The 19,202-nt window shown below is 36.0% G+C and overlaps 1 protein-coding gene across 4 annotated transcripts in view; it reads right to left on the minus strand.

Moving 5' to 3' along the window:
- FGFR2 (fibroblast growth factor receptor 2) overlaps positions 1–19,202 on the minus strand; it is a 127,332-nt gene that overhangs the window by 80,521 nt on the left and 27,609 nt on the right. For 2 of the 4 annotated variants that reach the window (XM_081328965.1, XM_081328963.1), the window contains exons 3-4: positions 7,497–7,763; positions 5,277–5,351 (exon numbers count right to left, since the gene is read on the minus strand). The exons of 1 other annotated variant lie outside the window; for it this stretch is intronic. In XM_081328965.1, coding sequence (XP_081185091.1) covers positions 5,277–5,351; positions 7,497–7,763 — 342 coding nt within the window. The remainder of the gene's footprint in view (positions 1–5,276; positions 5,352–7,496; positions 7,764–19,202) is intronic. One more of the 4 variants, XM_081328964.1, reaches the window with a different exon arrangement.

A 19,202-nucleotide genomic window follows, 5' to 3' on the forward strand; every position in this document is an offset into this window, starting at 1 on the left:
TCATATACTGGACTCATCCTGAATGAGCATAGTGTGGATTTATTATTTCCAAGAGATTCAGGAGAGGGCAACAGAGAAGTGTTTTTCTATTATTATACCCACCCTCCTTTGGAATACCTTTCTACTGGAGATCTGCTTGGCATCATTATGCCTAAATTTTAGGAAGACCTTGAAAACATTTAGAAAGGTATTCTCAAATACCTTATTTAGAAAGGTATTCAAGAATATTCACTGAATTTGCTTATATTTATTAACATTAGCACGTATGTGTATATTAGTTACATGATTATTATTGCTCGATATAGAACTTATATAATTGTAATAGTTTTACATTGATCTATTATTCATTATTTTAATTGTACACCACAATGAAGCACGATGGTACAGAATTATATACAATATCACACATACACACACTATGATTCTTCAGATAATGCATTTTTAAAAGTGCCATAATAAAAAGGGTTCTATGAATAAAGTCCTTCAATATTTTTTTTAATAATCTAAGCCTTTTTTTTTTCAGCCCAGTTCAAGGCAACCCAACCCAACCCTCTCCTGGTTAGGTGTAACATCACAGTGTTCAGTGATGGGCTTTCCACTTCCTAAACAATACGGTCAGAACTAATTCTGAGCCACAGTTTGTGGGCTGGAGAGAAGAAACAAACAAATCCTATTATAATGCTTCTTAAAACACCACAACCTAATCCTAGGAAAAAATAATGATTACTGTAGTAATTAGGTAAAGGTAAAGGATCCCCCGCACATGCGTGCTAGTCGTTTCCGACTCTAGGGGCCGGTGCTCATCTCCATTTCAAAGCCGAAGAGCCAGCGCTTGTCCGAGGATGTCTCCCTGGTCATGTGGCCGGCATGACTAGACGCCAAAGGCCCATGGAACGCTGTTACCTTCCCACCGTAGTGGTCCCTATTTTTCTACTTGCATTTTATGTGCTTTCGAACTGCTAGGTTGGCAGAAGCTGGGACGAGTAACAGGCGCTCACTCTGTTACGCAGCACTCGGGATTCGACCCACCAAACTGCCGACCTTCTGATCGACAAGCTCAGCGTCCTAACCCACTGAGCCACCGTGTCCCTACTGTAGTAATTAATTACTAATATTTATTCCAGGGTAGTCCCTAAATTAAAGTATGCTCTCTTAGTAGCTTCTTTGATGTCACTTTGGTTCCTGGTGAAGCTTCTGTAAAATCCCACATTGTTTTTAATCCCTTTGTTTTGGTCTTTGTATCTTTATATTGCTATTTCTGATTCTGCTTCTTTATATGTAGGTCTAAACTGCAATATGTTAAAAAAATAGTTTTATGCTGCCTTTTTTCAATAACTCAAGGTGGAATGTTATTTGATACATCAAAAACCATTCTGAGAATATCACTGAGCATTTTTACAATCTAGGTAGGATGAAAGAGAGAGGAAGAAAAAAACCTATACAAGATTTCTGTTAACATAATTTCAGGAATGAACCTTAATGAGCTTCATTTAGTATTTCTCTTTTTAAAAAATAAATTCAATTAACCCATATAAATTCTAGGGTGTACCCAAAGGCTACATTCTGGTAAAAATGACTTTTGGCCTATATTTCCCTTTATTACGATTTTTGGGGGAGATGCATATACAAATGTAATTAATACAGGGAAAGTTAATATGCCATGCATGTTGGATGGTCTTGTCCCAGATTTAGGGAAGCTGAGTATTTATCCATCTACGTAGCAATTTTTCCTTGTGCTTACTTATATTCAGTGCCAATATCGCTAGGACAAATTAGGAACATTATTGGATACCTAATGAGTCGCATCTTGCCTTATCTTACTATTTATTTTTCAAATCAGAGACAGAAGCCTTTCTCTGTATCTTAAGATGGAAATATGTTTGGGAAAGCCTCTCAACATCCCTTCACTACTGTAACTTTTCCATTCATCAAATTTTTATTAGTTTATCAGAATATAAAATTCAAAGGAAAATTAAAATAAATTAGAACATAGGGAAATAAAAAGAGAAGGAGAGTAAGTGTAGGACGAAAAGGAAAAAAAGAGAGAAAAGCATTGACTTCTGACTTCTTTTTGGCATAATAGAATAAAATAACATTACAATCTCAACTTTTTATTTTACTTAGTAATATGCACTAGCATTTATTACAACAACAAAGCTATCTAACCTGAAAACCCTAAAGCAGTATTATAACTTTTGATAGTTATATTATTAAATATCAAGATATCAATGGTGCACTGCAAAGGCATACAGTCTCAGAATTAGAGTTTTGAAGGGAATACCATAAATGTACGTGGGAGGGAGATGGAAAGAATCTGCCCGTTTCCAAATTTTCCATTTGCCATTTATAAAACACTATACTGCTTGGATCTACACATATACTAAGCCAATACATTACAACAATTTGGCTTCTTGGGAAGAACTCCATGCAAATGGCAGTCAACGTCAGCTAAAGCAAAGGCTAAAGTGGCAGCTGTAATTTCACATTGTTGTCCAAATAATAATTTAGCTCAATCTTAATTACTACCAATTTTCATTGTCTTCCCTGGGCTGTTATTACTATATTCTTAGTCTTTTCCTGCAGATAAGAGAAATCTGATTAACTATGTATTAATGTCATAGGTATAGTTAATTCCATTAGCTCATTTAGCTATTGAAAAATTAAAACTAAAATGTGTTTAACAGCAGGGCCATTTAATTATTTCACAGTAGATGCTTCCTGAAACAAATCAATTTACATGGAATTTCTTAAGAGGAGAGGGGCTCAGAAACAATCCCACTTCATTTCCTTTATTAGCATAAAAGAACAAAACAACTAACCCTTTCCAGCCATCAGTTAGGGCTGCTTTTGAATTCCACTAACACACACTCTGGAATCTTCTCTTCTACTTTCAGCCACAAAGCAAAATAAAAACACAGCTGGGGAAGCGTTCAGCTACAAACTCTTTTAACAAGCTGACCAATCAAAGAAAACGTCTAAAAGAATTAAGCACTCTAAACATTGTGTGTTATTGCTTTTGTTTCAGGGTGGAGCCTTTAGAACTAATTAGTTAGAAAAATCAGTGAGCATTTGATCTGTTGTTGTTCTATGTTTTTCCATGCTTAAAGTAAAAAACCGCAACCTTAAGAAAATATTTCATTATTTTAAAAGGCATATAAAAGAAAGAAACCTTAAAATGGATCTTACAAACTAAATTGCAATATTGCTGCAAAGGAATTTAGGTAACCAAAATAAATCAGTTAAGTCTGTAACACACAGAAAACAAACAACCTCCCTTATCCAGCAACAATCTTACTAAATACCTATCCATAATGAATACATATTTTGGCCCTGAAACTAGCATGTTCCATAAAACAGTTTTTAAACAAATAACATTGTTGGGGAAAAGTCCAAATTCTGGATAAAGGATAAATCGTACATAAAGAGAATCAGCATTATGTACAGGAGCTCATATGGTTGCTAGGTTCACACTGGCCTTCAAACGGTCGCAATTCATTAATTGCTATGAGATACTGTACAATATTAGCAATCTACATTTAATCAACAGCAAGTATGGTGTAATCATCTCCCAAGTTCTACAGTAGTTAGTTAGCCTTCAAACATATTGGCATCATGGTTTCTAGACTCTTTCATAACTGTAATAAATCTTGAGTATTTGTTTAGTGTAGGTAGCTAAGTGAACTGAGTAATATTAGGTAACCTTGGAAAAATGACTTATCACTAAAACTGATTTCTTCTAGCCACAATAAGGTCATGAGTTTTCAAGGTTAAAAATGAAGTTATTGGCATGCAGTGCAAATTTCCACTATTACAATAATTAGTGTCATTGTATCATAACATCATCATCATCATCAATCACAATTACCTTCAACCTGCTTCCTACTAGTTGTGATTAAATTATTAACAATACTGATGAGATTTATTGCATCTTACATAAAATGCTGGTCAAAACATATACTGCATAAAATGTAATAATACATCTATGCTGATATTCAAATTCAAATTTGAGACGGATTCGAAGAAACAGCAGATGAACTTACTAACAGCACTGAATAACCAAGACAGGCTCTTGCCTTTATATTTCTTAGTAAAAAGCATTTTGACAAAATATGAAAGTTGTAAAAATCATATGCAAGTTGGCATCAACCCACCAATTCTTCTCTCGTAGATAAAAACAGTTCATACATGCAAACCGACAGAGAGACTGACATTCTGTACGCATGGTTACCCATGACATTGATATTCCCTGTAACAAATATTTTCAAAACTGATATTTGAAATCATTCACATGTAATAGAGCTAGCTAGCTAGTTAGCTATTCACACACACACACACACACACACAAATGCAAGTGTGGAATTTTGAATCAACCTTCAGCCAGTTTGAATCAAACTCCTGGTGTGCGGGCAGAATTATATGCCCTGTTAACCGCCCTGAGTCCTTCGGGAGAAGGGCGGTATACAAATTTAATAAACAGTAAACAGTAATACCACATTCTATCTAACCACTGTGCCACCATGGTTTAAATATACTTTATCCATGTTTTCATTCACACCTACCCACTGAACTGTCCCAGTTTAATGTAACAAAACAAATGTTATATATCATGTAGGCATATGATTCCCTTCTTCTCCCCCTTCCCCATGCATCATATTTAACCTTGGACTAAGAGCCCTTGGGCATTCTCCCAAAAATAGTTGCTGAAATTAAACAAAAACTAGATTGGATTAATTCCTTTTAAATTTACATTTCATTACAATTAAATATAGCCAATATGTTTATGATTATTATACACTATAATTCCTCTTCTGATTTATTAAAAACACAATCTGATAGAAATATTTAGTTTCAAATTGTTTGGATACTGTTCTGTGTTGACTGATATGGTAATCACTCCCTGTCTGAACTGTTAACTTTCTTTTTAACCTTTTTGGCATTAGGCCATATACTCATTAGGAAAAATATAGCTTCTTGATCATTATATCCTCCCTTAAAGATGTTTGGTTGTTTTTATTATAAGTTATTGCCATATTATCAGAAATTAATTGGTTAACAGGAAAAACATACTAACTTATATTCATGCCACAAATACTAGAAATATTTTAAAATAAGAGGGATAAACTATTGCTAATTAAAACTAATGCACTTTACAGCCAAGGAATAAACCACTGTAAAATAAAACCTCATCTTCGAGTTGGGGGCCTTGGATACAAGAATGAAAAAGGTAGCAAAAACAATGTATCTTCCAAACAGCTTTAACTACTGAATTTACTTACTGATTGGGTTGCTGTCATTCACAAAATCCTCAGAAGCATCATTGTCATCTTCATCATCTCCAGATGAAAGAACATCTGAAGTTTAAAAATTATTTTAAAGATCATTCAGCTGCTAGATATTGTAAGCAAACGTGTATTTTTCTGCAGTCTGGATATTAAGAACAATACATAGGTGAGAGATGTTTCTGAAAATAGCAATAGTAATAACACTTGGACTTATATACCACTTCACGGTGCTTTACAGTCCTCTCTAAGCAGTTTACAGAGTCAGCCTGTTGCCCCCAGGGTCCTCATTTTAACAACCTCAGAAGGATGTAAGGCTGAATAAATCTTGAGCCAGTGAAAAGTACCTAAAGCAAGTCTTACTTAATCATCATCATCATTATCATCATCATCATCATCCTTGGGTAGGATTTGATAAGTAAATCAAAATGTCAAATCCAGTCTAAACATCTGGCTGACTTTGCAAGCAACCATAATAATACAGGTTGTAAGTAAGTCAAGCTAAGTTTGTGCTTCAGAACATCCACAAGTATGACTATTGTCCTCTCTATGTACAGACTGCATGCACATAGATCATGAATCAAAATCTTAAATAAAATATTGTTCATTCTTTTTTATAACAAACAAAACAAAATGCGCTTGTGACTTAAGAAACACATATATTTGCCTGGAGTAGATAATATCTCTACCATGTATTGAACGTAAAATAATGTAAAATAGCTTTATTACTACTGAAAAGGCAAAAGCATAAATTCAAATAGTTTGTATTATTACTATAATACACATATGCCCACTCTATCTATTAATGGAACATGAAATGATTTAAACATCCAACTTTTTTCTGATGTGACCTTATGATCCTCTCTGAGTGACCCTCACTGAATATAATTCTATGCAGAGTTATATTGGGTAGCTCTATTAATCACTGTTTTTAGTTTCTGATTTATATTCCAGTTCTATAGAAACACTTTTTGGAAAGAAAAAAAGTGACTCAGAACACATAGCAATGCATCTAAAATGCTTCCATGTGAATCATTAAGGCAGCTGTGTCATTATTTTAAACTTCAAAATACACTCCTGGATATTCCTGCATGCAAACAGAAAGAGATAGGTGTGCACACACATGTGGAGACAGCAGAAATAGTATGCCTCTGGAATGAGTCATGATTGCTCTAAAAAGTGAGGCTGTGTACACACTAACACACATTTTAAGTACCTCTTTTTGAAGTATTTCTAGTTTTAATTTATACAGGCAAGCTGCTAAGTAATGAACATGTACATACAAGCTGCTTATGTAGGTGGTCCTTCAGTTATGACCATAATGGAACCTAGCAATTACAATTGTAAGTCATGACAGCTATAAAGTCAACCATGTGACTGAATCAATTTTATGATCTTTTTCATGGCAATCAATAAGAAATTGTGGCAGTCATTAATTGAACACAGCAGCAAACCCATTTTTACTATGTGCCAATTTCTGCTAAAAAAAACAGACGTACATGCCTGTCTCTGGCAAAAACCATCATAAATCATGGTCATGGTGGGATGCTGCAAACAATCATAAATTCTGGCCAGTTGCCAAGCAATTTTGGAACTTTGAAACTTGGTTATAAGTAGCTTTGTGGGGGGGAAAGAATATTCATTGTAATTTCAAATGGTCAATAAGTAACTGTCATAAGTTGAGGACTATCTATATTTCCCAGAGTAATCAGTAATTTCATACTTTGTGTGGGTAGCCACTCAGATATCAATGAAACATTCCTCAATTTACTCCAATACAAAAGAAAATTTCTTTTTAATTTTAATTCCAAGTGATGCTAAGCCAGGTTAGTTTGAGAAGTTTAAAATTACATTAAGCCAGCCAAAAAAAATAAAATCCAGCAGATAAAAAAATTAAAATGTTGACGGGGAAGAGGTTTTTTTTTTGCTGGGTACAAAAGAAAAGTATCATTGGCATCAGATGAATATCTTGGGGAGGAGACAGTTGAAAATTCCCTTTTGTGTTACAACCTATTTGTTTTTCACATGGAAGGTATACAAAAAAGGGCATCAAGCAAATTACTGAAAAAGATAGGTCAGATGGGTAATGAAGAATGACTAGAATGTTATGTGGCATATTTTCTTTTACTCTAGTTAAGAGTAAAGCTGTATCTCCATGCCTAATTAATTTAGACTAGCTGTTTGGATATATTAGAAAATGTCTCTCAACAAGCTTACCTGTGACATTTATAATGAAGTAGAAAGTTTCACTGTCTGCAATCCTAACAGTGCAAGCATAAAGGCCAGAATCTCTGGGTGTCGTATCTTTAATCCACAGAGTTTCCCCAGTAATGACTGTTCGATTATTGGACACCAAACGTTTTCCATCTTTAGTCCAAGTGATTGTGGTGGCATCTTTCACTTGACAGTGCAACGTCAACGTTTCTCCCGGAAGTACAGAACGTACGTCAGGCTGAGAGATTTGATATTTGGTGGGTAGCTCTGCTAAAGTGGAATATAGGAGGAAAGGAAAGCAACAGAAGTAGGGGGAAAAATGTCCAACAATTGTCAATGAAGGAACTTGATCCAGCAAAGTATGTGCAGATTTTAAAACAATCATCACCATCATTTCAGCCAGCTGCCATTTTAATAATATTGAGCAAAGCTAGAAACACTGATAAAATGTGCTTTATCATTGATAGGACGGCATGTTGCTCTTCTTATCAGCTAAGAGGTCTGGGATAAAATTAGATTCAAAAGTGAAGTAGATATAGTCCTCGGTATTGCATAGGGCAATTAAAAGGGCAGGGTAGAAGGCTGTGATGAGAAAAGGAAACCTCTTCCTCACTTAAGAATCTTAGTAAAAGAACATTAAAAATGTAAGATTTTGCCATTCAATTAAAGGCACTGCTTGGTGCTGAATGTAAGCACGTTCAGCATCAAGTAGAACCAACAGCTTTCTTGGTTCTATGTCTAACTGATTATAAGATATATTTCTATAGATCTCTTTACTGTACCTAATTGGTTACAAGATCTGTAGTATGACAATCCAATCCGAAAAAACTCTTTTGAAGCAGTTCTGGGTAACATACAAGCCTAAAGTTAAGAGCATAAGTTGTCTATCTTACACTGTAATCTGCATGACCTATAGATTTCATAGGTTTCATTTCTGCAGGGGGTAGAAGGGTAGGGTGGCGGTGTGACCAGCAATGCCATGCATATTGTGACATCATCACAGAAATGATACAAATTCTGTAAAGTGCACAAACATTATTTGGATCTTTTACATAAGGACACCATGAAACATGCAGATAGCGGCACTGTGACTTCTACCATATCCTTGGGGGGGGAGGGGTGTCACAGCTCTGAGCCACACTATTGCTGTTTTTCGGTATGCATGGTTTTGCTTGTTTTAGGAACATTAATGCTTTTTTTTTAATTTTGAAAATAGGCAGCAGCCAAATGATGGTTAAATAATTCATAAGGCAACATTTATTTATTAATTCTATGTATTTATTTTGTGCCATTATCTAATGCTCACACCCAGCCTACGGAGCAGCCTACTCAGTTGGCCAAAAACGCAATGTGGGAAAGCAGGAATAAGTCTGTTGGCTCACTAACTTCATCATGAATTGAAGACAAACGCTCACAACAGGGAGCCTTCTCTGTTCAAGGTGCATGAAATCGGTTCTCTGAAATTACTGGATGGCTCCCTAACTTGTGATTAGGACTACTCCTGTTCACTGAGATAGGCAGAACCAATTCATTCATCTTTATTCTCCTTCATGGTATAAACTGATCTGAATGGCTGAGCACACCAGTCATCGCTTTCCACCAAGCACTAGTAAAATGTTACACAACATAAACTGTCTGCAGATGGAAGAACATAATAAATGTCTAAGCCCATAAAAATAGTGGCTAACCCTGACCCACAAACTCCATAAATTAGCACTGTGAAAACAGTGGTTATTTTTCCATGGCAAAAATTACCTTCTTTTAGCTTTGCCTGGCTAAAGTAATACAATTCTTTTACTTCCAGATCATAAGATGGTGGCTGATACTACTAAATACTTCAGATCTTAAGCTAAATAATCTTGCTATACAAAGAGCAACAATTCCCACGTGTGGTTTTAAAAAACGAGTCTCAATATTCAATAGCTCAATATTCTTTGACTAAAAGGTCCTCAATGAATGCTGATACGTTGCATTAACTAATGTGGGGAGGTAATTATAGATTCCATTAATCTATTATGACATTTTGCATTAAAAGGGTTAAATAGGAAGAAAGGCAGGAAGGCAGGAAGGCAGGAAGGAAGGAAGGAAGGAAGGAAGGAAGGAAGGAAGGAAGGAAGGAAGGAAGGAAGGAAACGAAACACGGGCTGCTTTCTACTATATACTTTTTAATCAGTAAGATGGTTAAATGGGTTGGGTTTTTTAAATTGCCCAGAGTCCATAATTGGATTTAGGTTTGCTGATATTTAAAAATAAGTAAGACTAACTTACTTTCTGAAACAGTTAATACTATTCTTAACGCAAAGCATTCATTTTGAATAGCATTGATACCGAAATGACAAATCCCCATTGCAAACATCACAAACCAAGCTTTGTCCTTTCATATTTGCATTGTGACATTGTCTGAGAATACATAGGGAGTGGAGGATATACCACAATATCACAATGCAGATTTCTCCACTTGCCTCCCCTTCCACTCACTCAGAACACAAATGGTTCTTTATATAACCTGTGGGACAGTAGATTTATTGGCTTTAGCTTTAATCAACAACTCACAGAGCTTTGTAAATTAATTAGATCTAAGATTTATTTAAACCATAGTTCTCTGAGATATTTAAATATCAACTAAGATTTCGTGTTAATGAAGGATTTTCAATCAGAATCTAACTGCTTTAAGAACCTGGTTAGCAAACTGGGCAGATCTACTTTAAAGAGATTACATTTGTGTATCAAAATGGAAGCAAGAAAGATGGAGATGACGCATGAGATAAGAGTATTTTGGCAGTCATGGTCAATGAACAGTAAAATTTATAGCCATAGCAGGTGATCAATGACCATCCCCCATTATATGCAAAAATAGGGTGGGGCTTTGACTTTGCTGATCAGGAATGTGTTTTCCGAAAGGAATTGTGTTCACTGAATACTTTTAAGAGATATCAAAAGTAAATGGGGAAATGCTAATGATTTTTTTTAAAAAAAGAAAAGGTCTTAGAATTACACAAAGGCACAGCAGAATTTGCAACAACAAAAAAAAGTACAGTGCAAAATGTTTGCACTATACTATTCTATCCAGCCAGAATGTCTTCAAGGCTATTCCATTTCATTACCTCCCAATCTTCACTGGACTGTGTTCTCACCCGCTCGTTTCTTTTGTTTTGAATTTCAAAGTTATTTTTAGTGTTATTTTAATTTTTTTTTTAAAAAAAATTGACCTATGTTTCTTCAAAGCTTTCCGATTCCTTCTTCCAGTGCCTGAGTGATGATGTCATATTGGCTATATAAACATCAACCCTTACACGTAAACATTAGAAATAGTAAGAATAATTGTTTTAGCATGAGAAACATAAAATATGAAGGACAGTCGTGACATCACTGTTTGTTTTGCCAGATTCCAACCTAGAAGCAACTAAAGCCTGTCACTTTTTATAAGCCTTGCCTATAAAACTTCTCTCAGCACCGGTTTTTGACTGCGTGCCCAAATCAGAAAGAGTGGAGGTGAGTTAGTGCAGCAGTATCCTGCCCTTTTCGTTCAGACAAAAACCTTCAGGTTTAAATACTGATGAGATCCAGGAAACCTGGAAACCATATTGCTCCGCAGATTTAACCCATCTCCCTCTGCGATGCTTTGGGATAAACTAGTACATACTTTTTAATATTTACATGAGATTGAGCACCAAAGCAATGAACTCAGCTATGTAGTGTCTGGCTGCCTGCTCTTTCCAGGCATACATTATCCAGCAACAACAATATGGTCTTCCAGCCAGACCTGGCAGGGACCATTTCAATCCATGTGACATGTATGACTTCCCAGACTCTTCTCATGATCTGCGTTTATTAAGCTTTGGACTTGATATTTTTCTTTTTCTTTTTTCCCCTTAAAGCAACAAATTGTACATCAGGGGTCTTCAAACTTGGCCCTTTTATGACTTGTGTCCACAAGTCATAAAAGGGCCAAGTTTGAAGACCCCTGGTGTAGATTGACTTTCCAACCAGCTGTGCCCTCAATTACTGGTTAAAATACAGCAAAGCAGCAGAAACAAATCTAGAATGAACCACCTATTCTCTACTACAGAGCCACTTGTTATGCCCATCAGTAATACATTGACAGCAGCATAAAAATACAAGTATTAAGCTTTATTCCAGATCTTGATATGCAGTACAGATAGTCCTTGACTTGCAACAATTCATTTAGTGACTATTCAAAGTCATAATAGCACTGAAATTGACTTATGACCCTTTTTCACACTTACCATTGCAGCATCCCCATAGTCAGGTGATCAACATTCAGATGCTTGGCAACTAATTCATGCTTACGATAGGTGCCATGTCGTGGGGTCATGTGACCACCTTCTGACCAGCAAAATCAATGGGGAAGCAAGTTTCACTTAACATATTACTAAATGAACACTGCAGTGATTCACTAAACAAATGTGGATAGAAAGATTGTAAAATGGGGCAAAACTCACTTAACAAATGTCTCACTTAGCAACAGAAATTTTGGGCTCAATTATGGTCATAAGTCAAGGACTACCTGTAACAGTTTTTCTGATATTGTCCATACCAGATCTTGGTATGCAGCAATAGCTTCTTTCATCGCTTGATAACGTACTGAAAGTAGCCAGTTTCCCAAAGAGTCAGAATCACACTGTATGCACTCCCACTTTTCACACTTCCCATTATCCAAGAGGATAAGCAAAAATTGATACCACTTCCACTTTATCAGTCCCTTGGAAAATATAGAAAGGTCTCACATGCAGCAAAATCTCATCTCCTTACTGCATATGCCTGGGCATATTTCATCCCTCCTCTAGGAACAGAGCAATGGAATGGGGCTTTCTCCCTAGCACAATACAAATTTGATTCCTATGGACTAAGTTTCAAAATATGGATTTAAAAAAAAATGTTAGCCTGCTTTCTGACCCAAAAACTTAGTTCTCTCTCAAGTACAGTTCTTTATTTTCTTTTAAGCCATCATTCTTGATCCATTATATATTTATTTATTTGTCAAGCTTCCCATCTCGCCAGAGCTGAGTCTGGGTGGCCTACAACAGCCCATATTTAATACATTCACAGCTTACAGTACGTAAATGCCCTTAGAACTTGCATTATATTTTCGGAGAGAAAAATTAAAAGGAAAACTCCTGTCTTCAGGCTTACAGTGGAAAAACTGCAAATTGCAAGAAAAACAAACCCTAGAATCCTTAGGTACTAGTTCATAGAAGCATTATGCTTGCTTGGTGCTATTATTATCATTATTGGGTCCGGGATATCTGAGGGAACACCTGCTGCCAGCATCAAGTTCCCTTCGTCCAGTGCGCTCCCACAGGGAGGGTCTTCTCAGGGTGCCGCCGGTAAAAGATTGCCGGCGGGTAACGCCCAGGGGGAGGGCCTTCTCAGTGGGTGCGCCTGCCCTCTGGAACCAGCTGCCCGTGGAGCTGAGGACTGCCCCCGACCTCCGTTCATTCCGCCGGGACCTGAAGACCTGGCTCTTCGAGCTCTCTGGCCCAGGCTGAGAATTTTAATTTTAATTTTAATTTTAATTGGGGTTTTTACTCTTTCAGGGACTGTTATAATCTTTTTAATTGTTTTTTATTTTTTGTATTTCTTGTTTTAATTCCCTGTAAACCGCCCTGAGTCCTTCGGGAAAGGGCGGTATACAAATCCAATTAAATAAATAAATAAATAAATATTGAGACATACATTAGTTTGGGGTCTCTCTGAATCATTATAAGTTTAAAATGGGGAGCTAGTGTGGGTTAGATGGGTAAGATGAATCTTTCCCACATCAGCGCCATTCTGGGGATGTCTAGCATTGTCATGGAAATCAATTCATCACTAGCTCACCTTACAAGTTGTGTAACTTATTTCTCATGCTTATCAATTCAAGCTGAGACACGCCATGCCAGTTTTTTTTATTTCAAAACATTGTCCAAGAATAAGTCTTGTTCTTCCAGCATCAGTGAGATTGCTCAGCCAATCTGCAGTCCGCTTTGCATAAAATTAAAAAGGGATGCATTCATTAAACAAGAAAGTAGTTATTATACGCAGGGAGAAAAACTGGTACTTATTTACCAGTTCTTATTTACTTAATCTTCACTAACTTAGTCTCTGTGAGTTTGCGTTGCAGTTGTTTTGTTATATTCCATGGATGGATGGATGGCAACAATACAAATATAAACAAAAATCCTGTTTGATTTTGTGGAAATTTTGGAAATAGAGCAGCTGTACAAGAATCCTATCTTGGAGTATAGGATTTTGTAAGATATGCAAACAACGTGCTCTTTTTTTCATTTCTAGATTTTCAATAAGATAAACAGTTTTGGTCTATACTTTGTTCAACATCCAGTTTCAAGCTGTAATTCTATACATTATCCTGGGCATAAGTACAGCTGAACTTGGAAGACAAACATGGGTCTGCAGTACAAAACTCAGTAGCTGCTTCTTTTCTTTAAAAAAAAAAAAGAAAAACTGGCAAGAAATACATCCTTGCAACTCTAACATTTGAAAGATGTAGACACGACAGCACAATTCTTGGTCCATCGGAATTCTGGCTGCTGTTGCTTTCCTGTTGGAATGGTTATTAAAAATAAATAATCTGAGTACTTTTTTCTCATAATATTATCACTGCATGGCTACCAAGACACAGAGAAAAAGAATACACTTGCTTTGAATCTTACTTTACATATTATTAATTATTGTCCTAAAATAACACTTCAAAACTTATTATACATGTGTGGGTCTTTTTATACAATTAATTTGTCCAGCTCTGCTTGTGATACTCTGTAAATCTATCATAAAGTTCACAGCCAAGAGACTTTTATCCAGTTTTTTATGAAAGTAAATAAATTTAAGAGATTTCAAGTTTTAAACCCATCAACAAAATATGTATTTTCTATGTATAGTCTATGGAATGTTAAAGATAAAAGACAAACAAGAAAATATAATAAATTCAAGAACATTATACAGAAGGACTAAGTGTTTGGCTACTTCATTCATTGTCATTCTGATTACCTTATATCTAAAGCCCCAGCATCTGATAGGAGACCATCTAAATCTAGAAATACAAATGTAAGAAATAATAGCCAACTGTTTTGTTAATAATGATTTTTTTAAAAAGAATATATTTTTGGTATGCTTATTCCAGGTATTCAAGGTTTCTGTATTCATTTATAGTAAAGATATATAAATCTGAACCAAGAAACATACAAAGCTGGTTCAGATTAAAATATGCCTTAAAAACCATGCTCTTCTGAACCCCAAAAACAAAACTTGGTGGACATGTCATCACCAAATATGCTGTGCTACTTTGAATATTGATCTCTACCTTATGGATTTTGCTCCATAGTTCAGCTTAGCCAAGTCGTACATCAGAGAGAGGAAAAAAGCTACAGTCAAAACATATCAGACTGTATTTTTATGGGACTGCACAGGTTGCCTGTGTGCTTTGCTATCTAACCTGGGTAAGAGTACAAATAAAATAGGCCCATATATATTGGCAAGGAAAAAAATGTCTGAAGTAGATGAAACTCTGTACGATGTGAAAAAAATTTCATCCCAATGCTGGAATGCATGATTATCCAATGAAATCTCTTGGCAGGAGATTCCAGACAAACAAAAGGAAGGATTTAATTATCCAGCATGTAGTTAATTTATGGAATTTGTTGCCAGAGGAAAGATTTCTACACTAGAACTAGTGTGATGATGTCCCTGAGTCAAGTTCATCTACTACACCAAATACATCCATACACTTTTCTTAGTAACAGTATGAAAAAGTTGCATGCATGCTGAACTACCCAGAATAGAGATTTCTATCGTATGGTTGAACTTTGTGTTCAGCACACAAGTCACATAGGAGAGAGAAGGAAATGCTTACAGGGTTTCCAGTAAAGTCTTGGGACTTCCTGAGAATTTGTTTATTTGTTTATTACATTTATATAGCCAATCAACACAAAGAACATAAAATTAAGTTTCTTTTCAACTGCTAATCAGGCTTTCCTTTCTTAACTGCTGATCTTGGACAAGATTTCCAGTTGCTGCCACCTGCTACTTGCTTGTTTGATTAATGTACATGTCTTGTTTCCCCCCCCCCCACAAGAGCTAAGAAGAATATTCCAAGCAACCCCTTCCTTCCATAATATTCTGTAACTATAAGCCTATGAAGGTGATTGACCAGGTGGACAGAATAAATTGCCCAGAATCCCCTACTAAATTTCCATAGGTAAGGGTGAACTTGACATTGCATGCCACTGGATTTAGTCTACCATGTGAACTACCACACTGTTTTTCAATGAAGTGCTGGGTTTCTCTATAGTGCTAATGGACCAGATTTTACATCACCACAGCGATGTCTGGATTACACCATGCATTGCCAACACAGAAATTACGCAACTGGAGATAGCATGAACAGATTACTATACTGGCATCAGCATTCCAGCTGAGGTCAAGATCTATGTATTACAATTGTTTGAAAAATGAATTATAACCCTTGTCAAACTGGTCATCTCAAGTTTTGATGAAGGCTGCAACTATTACCGGTATTACAATCATTCTTTGTCCTGAACCTTTAGACAGACTAGATACAGCTGGGTCTTTTCATGTGACTCCCCAGTTACACTTTGAAAAACCTACTTATTTCATTCAGTGTTTATTCACAGGCCCTGTATAAAGAGAAATGAGTGTTAAATTATCTAATAGATTTTTTTTCCTTAGCAGGAATAATACAATTAAAATCCTAATATAAAAGGATCTGCAGTAATGCAAGAAAGGACCCATTTCTAAAATACTCTAGTGGTCACCTGTCATTCGGGCTTTTTCTCAACACCGGAAGTAGTCCTATTTCCAAAAGTAACACAAATTAAAGGTAGTCCTTGACTTACAACCACAACTGAGCCAAAAATTTCTGTTGCTGAGAAATCTGTTAAGTGAGTTTTGCCCCATTTTATTACTTTTCTTGCCACAATTGTTAAGTGAATCACTGCAATTGTTAAGTTAGTAACATGGTTGTTAAGTGAATCTGGCTTCCCCATTGACTTTGCTTGTCAGAAGGTCACAAAAGGGGATCACAGGACTCCAGGACACTGCAACCGTCATAAATATGAGTCAGTTGCCAAGGATCTGAATTTTGATCATGTGATCATGGGGATGCTGCAATGGCCATAAAAGTGTGAAAAATGGTCATAACTCACTTTTCTCAGTGTTGTTGTAACTTTGAACTGTCACTAAATGAACTGTTGTATGTCAAAGACTACCTGTAGAAAAATAGAGAGTAAAGTGGGAAGAAGTGTACATAGAGACATCTCCCTCCCATTCAGTCCTCATCTGTCTTCTGCTCCACTGACCTGTCTTACAGAAAACTACTAGACCGTTTACTCCTCTTTCTGTCACCTCAAGTAGAAGGAGAAACCAGGAGTATTCTAGTCAGTTTAACCTAAGCTGTCAAACCTCTTCAATAAATGCTAAAGAAAATGTTTCATATCTTAATCTGGGACAGAAGTATCAGTACGTCAGACTTTGTTCCCCACAGTTAAATCATGGAACAAGCTCTGATGAACAATATACCGTAGATCAGAAAACAAGGCAACCCAGAAATTCCAAAAATTCCTTTACTTCAGAAGAGATATCTAAAGAGTTTCAAGATGGCAAAAGTTACCAGTTTCCCCCTGATCTTTTAATGAACAGGATGGCTATCCACCATTTCATGAAGGACAGCAATTTCCATCTGTTCACTGTTTTGATAACTGATACCACTTTTATCAACATGAGAAGAAGCTCTTACACACTACATTTTTCCCAGGTTAAATTGATTAGCAACAGCCCCCCTTTTTTTAAACAGACAAATCTATGGGACTTTAGAAAGACTTCTGAACACATGGTTTATAACAGAACTAGGGGTCCTTCCAGAAGACTGGCCTACCAGGGCGTACAAACAGCTCACTTAATGAGCAAATGAGACTTTGCAGATCATAAGGTCAAGGATTCTATCCCTATGTGATCTAATTTATCCTGCAGCCTAAACCAAAATGGCCACAGACTGTAGGCCCACAGACCAGAAAGGTAGGCATGCCCACAGTAGCCTTAATCAACCAATGGGAACCAGGCAGGTGCCAGCCACTGAAGATTGTGAATGAGACATTGTAGCTCATTTGTACACCAAGACAAACCAATCAGGACAAAACATAAAACACTTTTTTGAAATTGAAATAGAAATTGGAAGAATTTAGGTTGCCTCAATAGTAGGCTGTGGATGAAACAAAAGTGTTTCATGGCTGGCTGGAGAATTCTGGGAGTTGAAGTCCACAAGTCTTAAAGTTGCCAGGGTTGGGGACCCCTGTTATAAAGCATGTCCTGTAAAAACAGTTAGGAGGGCATCTGATCTCCACACCATGGTTAGTGGAAGAGCCTTCAGAGCGAAAGTTGAAAACCTAAGAAATAGGATAGGGCAGGGGCTGGTAGTTACAAAACAGATATTATTTAACATATATAAAAATATTTTTCCAGTAATCTGACTTACTACAGCTAGTTTCCAGTATGTACAGTATACCATTAAAATTGCTCAGGCTTGTTCCTTAGTCACAGTATTAAATTAGGGAATTTGAAATTAAAAGCAGCCTTCGTTCAATTTATCTAAAGCCTTGCAAGTTATTACTTGCAACAACAAAAATGGCTAGTTACGATTAGCTGAAAATAGTTTTAGCTCCAGAACTACCGGTATGTATTTGCAGTATAAAAAACAGAGTCTATTAATAATTTATTTGATTGCTTGATATGGAAATGAGCAATTTACCTTATAATTCTAATAACTATTAAATAAATAATAAAGAAGTTATGCCTCTTCACTAACCTGTATCTGTGGATGTTTATGCATATATGTGTATTCTTGAACTGTGACGCTCATTGTTAATGTACTCAGAAGTCCCTGTAAGTTTAATGTTGTTATTCCCAAGTATGTGTACATAGAACCATGGCCTTTATTGTACTATTCTGAAATGTTGTTCATTGCATCAATGTAAGTACAAGGAAGTATTTTAATTAATTGGCTTTGGGACAAGTTGGATGCCTTCCTATGATCACATAAATAGCATCGTGGCATTATATCAAGATCAGAAAGAAACATTGCCTACAATCTTTTAACGTTTTCAAAACAACAGTTTCCCAGGTATTTTATTCTATTAGCAATATGTAAATTACACAAGTAGTTTCTTTGCAAAAAGCATTTCCGAATAAAATATTTAAGGAAGGATTTAACATTTTTCAAATTAAATGAAATATTAAACATGGTGTTTTTAGCAAAGCTGGAAAACCAATGTGTAGAAAATATTGTAATACTGGATTTATTACTCGACTATTTTAATTCTCTCTTGTCTAGTCTTGATATAGCTACAGCTTCTCCTAAAGCAACAGACTTGTTAGAATTTTGATGGAAAGCGTATTTTTAGTATCAGTAGCTTACATTTACCTGCAAATCATTATTGAAAGCTAATGCCACATTTCCAAACTACAATAAGCAGGGTTTTTTTAAATCATTTTCAAGATTTTAAAAAATCTCTTTTTATGACCGTGTAGTGCCTTTTTTAAGTAGAGTCAGGGTGACTGAATGGAGCTGAGTGTGGATGCAGAGTTTACAGAGATATTTTTTGTTTGCACTTTACAAGAGAAACATCTGCTGCTACCTAGGATTGAACTCTCAACCTGCCGAGTGGGAGGTGAGCATCT

The sequence above is a fragment of the Vipera berus genome, assembly GCF_964194415.1.
Source record: "Vipera berus genome assembly, chromosome: 5".
In the NCBI taxonomy this organism is placed as follows: domain Eukaryota; kingdom Metazoa; phylum Chordata; class Lepidosauria; order Squamata; family Viperidae; genus Vipera; species Vipera berus.